Consider the following 10,837-nt stretch of genomic DNA (forward strand, 5'->3'; position numbering starts at 1 on the left):
TACAAGGATGTTGCCTGGATTGAGTGGCATGCCTTATGAGGATAGGCTGAGGGAGCTCGGTCTTTTCTCCCTGGAGAGATTAGGATGAGAGGAGACCTAATAGAGGTATATAAGATGTTGAGAGGCATAGATCGGGTGGACTCTCAGGGGCTTTTTCCCAGGGTGGAAATGGCTGCTACGAGAGGACACAGGTTTAGGGTGCTGGGGGGTAGGTACAGGGGAGATGTTAGGGGGAAGTTTTTCACACAGAGGGTGGTGGGCGAGTGGAATCGGCTGCCGTCAGTGGTGGTGGAGGCAAACTCAATAGGGTCTTTTAAGAGACTCCTGGATGAGTACATGGGACTTAATAGGATGGAGGGTTATAGGTAGGCCTAAAAGGTAGGGATATGTTCGGCACAACTTGTGGGGCCGAAGGGCCTGTTTTGTGCTGTAGTTTTTCTATGTTTTCTATCTCCTTTAAACCTTGCCCCTCGCACCTTAAACCTCTCCTCCCTAGTAACTGACTCTTCCACCCTGGGGGAAAAAGCTTCTGACTATCCACTCTGTCCATGCCCCTCATAATCCTGTAGACTTCTATCAGGTCTCCCCTCAACCTCCGTCGCTCCAGTGAGAACAAACCAAGTTTCTCCAACCTCCCCTCATCGCTAATGCCCTCCATACCGGGCAACATCCTGGTCAATCTTTTCTGTACCCTCTCCAAAGCCTCCACATCCTTCTGGTAGTGTGGCGACCAGAATTGAACACTATATTCCAAGTGCGGCCTCACTAAGGTTCTATAAAGCTGCAACATGACTTGCCAATTTTTAAACTCAATGCCCCGGCCGATGAAGGCAAGCATGCCGTATGCCTTCTTGACTACCTTCTCCACCTGCGTTGCCACTTTCAGTGACCTGTGTACCTGTACACCCAGATCCCTCTGCGTATCCTGAGTAGTGGGGCTGAAAGTGAGGGATGCATGGATGGGGACTGCAATGCACGGCATTGCAGAGGTGGGGTGGAGCAGGGTTTGAAATGTGTATACTTCAATGCCAGGAGTATTCGCAATAAAGTGGGTGAACTTGCAGCGTGGATCAGTACCTGGAACTTCGATGTTGTGGCTATTTCAGAGACATGGATAGAGCAGGGGCAGGAATGGATGCTGCAGGTCCCGGGGTTCAAATGTTTTAGTCGAAGTAGGGAAGGAGGTAGAAGAGGGGGAGGGGTAGCATTATTGGTCAGAGATTGTATCACAGTGTCAGAGAGGAGGTTTGATGAGGACTTATCTGTTGAGGTAGTATGGGCGGAGATTAGAAATAGGAGAGGAGAGGTCACCCTGTTGGGAGTCTTTTATAGACCTCCTAAAAGTTCTAGAGAGGTTGAGGAAAGGATTGCGGAGTCAATCCTGCTTAGGAGTGAAAGTAATAGGGCAATTGTTATGGGGGATTTTAACTTGACTAATATTGACTGGAATTGTTATAGCTCTAGCTCGTTAGAGGGGTCAGTTTTTGTTCAAAGCGTGCAGGAAGGTTTTTTGACTCAGTATGTAGACAGGCCAACTAGAGGTGAGGCTATATTGGATCTGGTGCTGGGAAATGAGCCAGACCAGGTGCTAGACTTGGAAGTTGGTGTGCATTTTGGTGATAGTGACCACAATTCGGTTACGTTCACCTTAGTGATGGAAAGGGATAGGCATGAACCTCGGGCCAGTGGTTTTAGCTGGGGGAAGGGTAATTATGAGGCTATTAGGAGAGAATTAGGAAACATAGGTTGGACTAGGAGATTACAGGGACTGGGAACGTCCGACATGTGGAGTTTTTTCAAGGAGCAGCTACTGCGAGTCTGTGATAGGTATGTCCCTGTCAGGCAAGGAGGAATTGGTAGGGCTAGGGAACCGTGGTGCACCAAAAAAGTTTCTTTGTTGGTTAAAAAGAAAAAGGAGGCTTATGTTCGGATGAGACGTGAGCACTCGGGTAGTGCACTAGAAAGCTTTAGATTGGCTAAGAGGGAGTTGAAGAGCGAGCTTAGAAGGGCTAAAAGGGGACATGAGAAGACTTTGGCGGATAGGGTTAAAGAGAATCCTAAGGCGTTCTATAGGTATGTCAAGAACAGAAGGTTGGTTAGGGCAAGTTTAGGGCCAGTTATAGATGGCAGAGGGAAGTTATGTGTGGAACCGGAGGAGATTGGTGAAGCATTGAACCAATATTTCTCTTCGGTGTTCACGCAAGGGGACATGAATATAGCTGAGGAGGACACTGGGTTGCAAGGGAGTAGAATAGACAGTATTACAGTTGATAAGGAGGATGTGCAGGATATTCTGGAGGGTCTGAAAATAGATAAATCCCCTGGTCCGGATGGGATTTATCCAAGGATTCTCTGGGAGGCAAGAGAAGTGATTGCAGAGCCTCTGGCTCTGATCTTCAGGTCGTCGTTGGCCTCTGGTATAGTACCAGAAGATTGGAGGTTAGCGAATGTTGTCCCATTGTTTAAGAAGGGGAACAGAGACTTCCCCGGGAATTATAGACCGGTGAGTCTCACTTCTGTTGTCGGCAAGATGTTGGAAAAAATTATAAGGGATAGGATTTATAGTTATTTGGAGAGTAATGAATTGATAGGTGATAGTCAGCATGGTTTTGTGGCAGGTAGGTCGTGCCTTACTAACCTTATTGAGTTTTTTGAGAAAGTGACCAAGGAGGTGGATGGGGGCAAGGCAGTGGACGTGGTATATATGGATTTTAGTAAGGCGTTTGATAAGGTTCACCATGGTAGGCTTCTGCAGAAAATGCAGATGTATGGGATTGGGGGTGATCTAGGAAATTGGATCAGGAATTGGCTAGCGGATAGGAAACAGAGGGTGGTGGTTGATAGTAAATATTCATCATGGAGTGCGGTTACAAGTGGTGTACCTCAGGGATCTGTTTTGGGGCCACTGCTGTTTGTAATATTTATTAATGATCTGGATGAGGGTATAGTTGGGTGGATTAGCAAATTTGCTGATGACACCAAAGTCGGTGGTGTGGTAGACAGTGAGGAAGGGTGTCGTAGTTTGCAGGAAGACTTAGACAGGTTGCAAAGTTGGGCCGAGAGGTGGCGGATGGAGTTTAATGCGGAGAAGTGTGAGGTAATTCACTTTGGTAGGAATAACAGATGTGTTGAGTATAGGGCTAACGGGAGGACTTTGAATAGTGTGGAGGAGCAGAGGGATCTAGGTGTATGTGTGCATAGAGCCCTGAAAGTTGGGAATCAAGTAGATAAGGTTGTTAAGAAGGCATATGGTGTCTTGGCGTTTATTGGTAGGGGGATTGAATTTAGGAGTCGTAGCGTTATGTTGCAACTGTACACAACTCTGGTGCGGCCGCACTTGGAGTACTGTGTGCAGTTCTGGTCCCCACATTACAGGAAGGATGTGGAGGCTTTGGAGAGGGTGCAGAGGAGGTTTACCAGGATGTTGCCTGGTATGGAGGGGAGATCCTATGAGGAGAGGCTGAGGGATTTGGGATTGTTTTCGCTGGAAAGGCGGCGGCTAAGAGGGGATCTTATTGAAACATATAAGATGATTAGAGGTTTAGATAGGGTGGATAGTGATAGCCTTTTTCCTCTGATGGAGAAATCCAGCACGAGGGGGCATGGCTTTAAATTGAGGGGGGGTAGTTATAGAACCGATGTCAGGGGTAGGTTCTTTACCCAGAGGGTGGTGAGGGATTGGAATGCCCTGCCAGCATCAGTAGTAAATGCGCCTAGTTTGGGGGCGTTTAAGAGATCCGTAGATAGGTTCATGGACGAAAAGAAATTGGTTTAGGTTGGAGGGTCACAGTTTTTTTTTTAACTGGTCGGTGCAACATCGTGGGCCGAAGGGCCTGTTCTGCGCTGTAATGTTCTATGTTCTATGTATCAATACTCCTAAGGGTTCTGCCATTTACTGTATAACTCCTACACGCATTGGATCTTCCAAAATGCATTACCTCACACTTGTCCGGATTAAACTCCATCTGCCACCTCTCCGCCCAAGTCTCCAACCAATCTATACCTTGCTGTATCCTCTGATGGTCCTCATCGCTATCCGCAACTCCACCCATCTTTATGTTGTCTGCGAGCTTACTAACCAGACCATCTACATTTTCTTCGGGACTTGGGGATACTTGTGTACGAAACACAGAAACCCAGCACACCAGGCAGTCAGCAAAGGTAAGGGAATGTTGGCCATTATTTCAAGAGAGTGGGAGTATAAGAATAGGGGTAGCCTTCTGTCGGACAAGTGTGAGGTAATGCATTTTGGAAGGTCTAATACAGATCGGAAATATACAGTAAATGGCAGAATCCCTCAAGAGTATTGATAGGCAGAGGGATCTGGGTGTACAGGTACACAGGTTACTGAAAGTGGCAACGCAGGTGGAGAAGGTAGTCAAGAAGGCATGCTGCTTTTCCCCGAGGCAGCGGGAAGTGTAGACAGATGGATGGGAGGCTGGTTTGCGTGATGGGACTGGGCTACATTCACGACCTTGGGGTGCGTGTCCATCGGTCCCTGAAGGCAGCAGGACAGGGAGATAAGGTGGTGAAGAAGGAACATGGGGATACTTGTCTTTATCAGCTGAGGCAGAGAATACAAGAGCAGAGGGTGGTTACGATGGGAGCTGTAGAAAAGGCTGGTGAGGCCACAGCGAGAGTATTGTGTACAGTTCTGGTCACCACGCAATAGGAAGCATGTGATTGCACTCGAGAGAGAGACAGAGAGAGAGGGACAGAGAGAGTGAGTGAGGGACAGAGAGAGTGAGTGAGGGAGAGAGAGAGAGAGGGACAGAGAGAGTGAGTGAGGGACAGAGAGAGGGACAGAGAGAGAGAGAGGGACAGAGAGAGAGGGACAGAGAGAGAGAGACAGAGAGAGAGAGAGACAGAGAGAGAGAGACAGAGAGAGAGAGAGAGAGGAACAGAGAGGGACAGAGAGAGACAGAGAGAGAGAGACAGAGAGAGACAGAGAGAGAGAGAGAGAGGAGAGAGAGAGAGACAGAGAGAGTGAGTGAGGGACAGAGAGAGTGAGGGACAGAGAGAGAGAGTGAGGGGACAGAGAGAGACAGAGAGGGACAGACACAGAGAGAGAGGGACAGAGAGAGAGAGGGACAGAGAGAGTGAGTGAGGGAGAGAGAGAGGGACAGAGAGAGTGAGTGAGGGACAGAGAGAGAGAGAGAGAGAGGGACAGAGAGAGAGAGAGGGACAGAGAGAGTGAGTGAGGGACAGAAAGAGAGAGCGAGGGACAGAGAGAGAGAGTGAGGGACAGAGAGAGAGCAAGGGACAGAGAGAGTGACTGAGGGAGAGAGAGGGACAGAGAGAGGGACAGAGAGAGAGAGAGAGGGACAGACACAGAGAGAGAGGGACAGAGAGAGAGGGACAGAGAGAGTGAGTGAGGGAGAGAGAGAGGGACAGAGAGAGTGAGTGAGGGACAGAGAGAGAGAGAGAGAGGGACAGAGAGAGAGAGGGACAGAGAGAGTGAGTGAGGGACAGAGAGAGAGAGAGAGCGAGGGACAGAGAGAGAGAGTGAGGGACAGAGAGAGAGCAAGGGACAGAGAGAGTGACTGAGGGAGAGAGAGGGACAGAGAGAGGGACAGAGAGAGTGAGTGAGGGGGAGAGAGAGTGAGTGAGGGACAGAGAGAGAGAGAGAGGGACAGAGAGAGTGAGTGAGGGACAGAGAGAGAGAGAGAGAGGGACAGAGAGAGAGAGAGAGAGGGACAGAGAGAGAGAGAGAGAGGGACAGAGAGAGTGAGTGAGGGAGAGAGAGAGAGAGACAGAGAGAGTGAGTGAGGGAGAGAGAGAGAGAGAGGGACAGAGAGAGTGAGTGAGGGACAGAGAGAGGGAGTGAGTGAGAGAGTGAGGGACAGAGAGAGAGAGAGAGCGAGGGACAGAGAGAGAGCAAGGGACAGAGAGAGTGACTGAGGGAGAGAGAGGGACAGAGAGGGACAGAGAGAGTGAGTGAGGGGGAGAGAGAGTGAGTGAGGGACAGAGAGAGAGAGGGACAGAGAGGGTGAGTGAGGGACAGAGAGAGAGTGAGGGACAGAAAGAGAGAGTGAGGGACAGAGAGAGAGAGTGAGGGACAGAGAGAGAGAGAGCGAGGGACAGAGAGAGAGAGCGAGGGACAGAGAGAGAGAGAGAGAGGGACAGAGAGAGGGACAGAGAGAGAGTGAGTGAGTGAGTGAGGGACAGAGAGAGAGAGTGAGTGAGAGAGTGAGGGACAGAGAGAGAGAGAGAGAGTGAGGGACAGAGAGAGTGAGTGAGGGAGAGAGAGGGACAGAGAGTGGGACAGAGAGAGTGAGTGAGGGAGAGAGAGAGAGCGAGGGACAGAGAGAGAGAGAGGGACAGAGAGAGAGAGAGGGACAGAGAGAGAGAGAGGGACAGAGAGAGAGAGAGGGACAGAGAGACAGAGAGAGAGACAGAGAGAGAGAGGGACAGAGAGAGAGAGACAGAGAGAGAGAGACAGAGACAGAGAGAGAGAGACAGAGACAGAGAGAAAGAGAGACAGAGAGACAGAGAGAGAGAGAGAGAGAGAGGGACACAGAGAGAGGGACAGAGAGAGAGACAGAGAGAGAGAGAGAGAGACAGAGCGACAGAGAGAGAGACAGAGCGAGGGACAGAGAGAGAGAGAGAGAGGGACAGAGCGACAGAGAGAGAGACAGAGCGAGGGACAGAGAGAGAGAGAGAGAGGGACAGAGAGAGGGACAGAGAGAGGGACAGAGAGAGGGACAGAGAGAGGGACAGAGAGAGGGACAGTGAGGGACAGAGAGGGGGTTGCAGAGGAGAGTCACCAGGCTGTTTCCTGGGCTGGAGCATCTCAGCGATGGAGAGAGGCTGGTTCACTTTTTGGTGAGGCTGGGGTTGTTTTCCTCAGAGCAGAGAAGGCTGAGGAGGAGGGGGCCTGATCGAGGTTACAAAACCATAGGGGGGGCAGAGATCGGGGAGAGAGGATGAAACTTCTCCCCCCTCCTGAATAGAAGTGTCAGTAACCAGGAGGGGGGACAGAGGTTTAACTTAAAACTGCTGCTTCACAGCTCCAGGGACCCGGGTTCGATTCCCGGCTCGGGTCACTGTCTGTGTGGAGTCTGCACATTCTCCCCGTGTCTGCGTGGGTTTCCTCCGGGTGCTCCGGTTTCCTCCCACAGTCTGAAAGACGTGCTGGTTAGGTGGATTGGCCGTGATAAATTAAGAAATGTATTAATTAGTCACAAGTTAGGTTTACCTTAACACTGCAATGAAGTTACTGTGAAATTCCCCCAGTCGCCACACTCCTGTTCGGGTTACACTGAGGGAGAATTTAGCACGGCCAATGCACCCTAACTAGCACGTCTTTCAGACTGTGGGAGGAAACCGGAGCACCCGGAGGAAACCCACGCAGACACGGGGAGAACGTGCAGACTCCGCACAGACAGTGACCCGAGCCGGGAATCGAACCCGGGTCCCTGGAGCTGTGAGGCAGCAGTGCTAACCACTGTGCTACCGTGCTGCCGCATTAGTGTCCAAAGATGCGCAGGTTGGGTGGATTGGCCATGCTAAATTGTCCCTTAGTGTCCAAAGATGTGCAGGTTGGGTGGATTGGCCATGCTAAATTGCCCCTTAGTGTCCAAAGATGTGCAGGTTGGGTGGATTGGCCATGCTAAATTGCCCCTTAGTGTCCAAAGATGTGCGGGTTGGGTGGATTGGCCATGCTAAATTGCCCCTTAGTGTCCAAAGATGTGCGGGTTGGGTGGATTGGCCATGCTAAATTGCCCCTTAGTGTCCAAAGATGTGCGGGTTGGGTGGATTGGCCATGCTAAATTGCCCCTTAGTGTCCAAAGATGTGCGGGTTGGGTGGATTGGCCATGCTAAATTGCCCCTTAGTGTCCAAAGATGTGCGGGTTGGGTGGATTGGCCATGCTAAATTGCCCCTTAGTGTCCAAAGATGTGTAGGTTGGGTGGATTGGCCATGCTAAATTGTCCCTTCGTGTCCAAAGATGTGCAGGTTGGGTGGATTGGCCATGCTAAATTGTCCCTTAGTGTCCAAAGATGTGCAGGTTAGGGGGATTGGCCATGCTAAATTGCCCCTTAGTGTCCAAAGATGTGCAGGTTAGGGGGATTGGCCATGCTAAATTGCCCCTTAGTGTCCAAAGATGTGCAGGTTAGGGGGATTGGCCATGCTAAATTGCCCCTTAGTGTCCAAAGATGTGCAGGTTAGGGGGATTGGCCATGCTAAATTGCCCCTTAGTGTCCAAAGATGTGCGGGTTGGGTGGATTGGCCATGCTAAATTGCCCCTTAGTGTCCAAAGATGTGCAGGTTGGGTGGATTGGCCATGCTAAATTGCCCCTTAGTGTCCAAAGATGTGTAGGTTGGGTGGATTGGCCATGCTAAATTGCCCCTTAGTGTCCAAAGATGTGCAGGTTGGGTGGATTGGCCATGCTAAATTGCCCCTTAGTGTCCAAAGATGTGCAGGTTGGGTGGATTGGCCATGCTAAATTGCCCCTTAGTGTCCAAAGATGTGCAGGTTGGGTGGATTGGCCATGCTAAATTGCCCCTTAGTGTCCAAAGATGTGCGGGTTGGGTGGATTGGCCATGCTAAATTGCCCCTTAGTGTCCAAAGATGTGCGGGTTGGGTGGATTGGCCATGCTAAATTGCCCCTTAGTGTCCAAAGATGTGTAGGTTGGGTGGATTGGCCATGCTAAATTGTCCCTTCGTGTCCAAAGATGTGCAGGTTGGGTGGATTGGCCATGCTAAATTGTCCCTTAGTGTCCAAAGATGTGCAGGTTAGGGGGATTGGCCATGCTAAATTGCCCCTTAGTGTCCAAAGATGTGCAGGTTAGGGGGATTGGCCATGCTAAATTGCCCCTTAGTGTCCAAAGATGTGCAGGTTAGGGGGATTGGCCATGCTAAATTGCCCCTTAGTGTCCAAAGATGTGCAGGTTAGGGGGATTGGCCATGCTAAATTGCCCCTTAGTGTCCAAAGATGTGCGGGTTGGGTGGATTGGCCATGCTAAATTGTCCCTTCGTGTCCAAAGATGTGCAGGTTGGGTGGATTGGCCATGCTAAATTGTCCCTTCGTGTCCAAAGATGTGCAGGTTGGGTGGATTGGCCATGCTAAATTGCCCCTTAGTGTCCAAAGATGTGCAGGTTGGGTGGATTGGCCATGCTAAATTGCCCCTTAGTGTCCAAAGATGTGCAGGTTGGGTGGATTGGCCATGCTAAATTGCCCCTTAGTGTCCAAAGATGTGCGGGTTGGGTGGATTGGCCATGCTAAATTGCCCCTTAGTGTCCAAAGATGTGCGGGTTGGGTGGATTGGCCATGCTAAATTGCCCCTTAGTGTCCAAAGATGTGTAGGTTGGGTGGATTGGCCATGCTAAATTGTCCCTTCGTGTCCAAAGATGTGCAGGTTGGGTGGATTGGCCATGCTAAATTGTCCCTTAGTGTCCAAAGATGTGCAGGTTAGGGGGATTGGCCATGCTAAATTGCCCCTTAGTGTCCAAAGATGTGCAGGTTAGGGGGATTGGCCATGCTAAATTGCCCCTTAGTGTCCAAAGATGTGCAGGTTAGGGGGATTGGCCATGCTAAATTGCCCCTTAGTGTCCAAAGATGTGCAGGTTAGGGGGATTGGCCATGCTAAATTGCCCCTTAGTGTCCAAAGATGTGCGGGTTGGGTGGATTGGCCATGCTAAATTGTCCCTTCGTGTCCAAAGATGTGCAGGTTGGGTGGATTGGCCATGCTAAATTGTCCCTTAGTGTCCAAAGATGTGCAGGTTAGGGGGATTGGCCATGCTAAATTGCCCCTTAGTGTCCAAAGATGTGCATGTTAGGGGGATTGGCCATGCTAAATTGCCCCTTAGTGTCCAAAGATGTGCAGGTTAGGGGGATTGGCCATGCTAAATTGCCCCTTAGTGTCCAAAGATGTGCAGGTTAGGGGGATTGGCCATGCTAAATTGCCCCTTAGTGTCCAAAGATGTGCGGGTTGGGTGGATTGGCCATGCTAAATTGCCCCTTAGTGTCCAAAGATGTGCAGGTTGGGTGGATTGGCCATGCTAAATTGCCCCTTAGTGTCCAAAGATGTGTAGGTTGGGTGGATTGGCCATGCTAAATTGCCCCTTAGTGTCCAAAGATGTGCAGGTTAGGGGGATTGGCCATGCTAAATTGCCCCTTAGTGTCCAAAGATGTGCAGGTTGGGTGGATTGGCCATGCTAAATTGTCCCTTAGTGTCCAAAGATGTGCAGGTTGGGTGGATTGGCCATGCTAAATTGTCCCTTAGTGTCCAAAGATGTGCAGGTTGGGTGGATTGGCCATGCTAAATTGTCCCTTAGTGTCCAAAGATGTGCAGGTTGGGTGGATGGGCTGAAGGGCCTCTCTCTCTGTGCAGTAAAACTCAATGACTCTGAAGGGGAAAGAGACACGGAGAGTTGGGAGGGCGGAGGAAGAACGTTCGACGGAGCGTGTTGTTAGTTGAAGGGACGGGCGGAGGCAGGGATGGAAGGCCCCCGTTGCTAACGGCGATTTAACTTTCTGCCCCCCGCAGTCGAGGAGCCCAGTTCGGCCCAGGACTGGTGGCAACCCAGCTGAGCGAAGGAGGGCGGAGGGACTGGCCGCGGGCAGGAAGGGGGAGGACGCTCGCCTGAGCCACGTGTCGCAGGCTCCTCTTCCGACGCAGAACTAGGCCCGATCTCAGCCCCAGAACAGGCCGGCGGGGAGGAGGATTCAGGCTCAGACCGCACAGGCCCGAAACGGAGCCTGCATTTTCCTGCCACTTCATTCGTCCCCTTGCCGATATCGCGAATCACTCTAATCTGAATAAAATTCTGCTTGCATTGAAACAAATCTTTGGATCTTGCTTTCAGAGGTATTATCACACATTTAGCCCCTA

General features: G+C 50.8%; 1 protein-coding gene across 1 annotated transcript in view; it reads left to right on the forward strand.

Annotated features, from left to right (window-relative positions):
* The window catches only part of LOC144490222 (uncharacterized), a gene marked incomplete at its 5' end in the record, with an annotated part of 28,643 nt that extends 18,013 nt beyond the window's left edge, over positions 1-10,630 (forward strand). The window contains 2 exons of the mRNA XM_078208013.1: positions 4,133-4,161; positions 10,493-10,630. Coding sequence (XP_078064139.1) covers positions 4,133-4,161; positions 10,493-10,630 — 167 coding nt within the window. The remainder of the gene's footprint in view (positions 1-4,132; positions 4,162-10,492) is intronic.
* Positions 10,631-10,837: the final 207 nt, after the last annotated feature.

Source organism: Mustelus asterias, unplaced genomic scaffold, assembly GCF_964213995.1.
Source record: "Mustelus asterias unplaced genomic scaffold, sMusAst1.hap1.1 HAP1_SCAFFOLD_3030, whole genome shotgun sequence".
Taxonomy (NCBI): domain Eukaryota; kingdom Metazoa; phylum Chordata; class Chondrichthyes; order Carcharhiniformes; family Triakidae; genus Mustelus; species Mustelus asterias.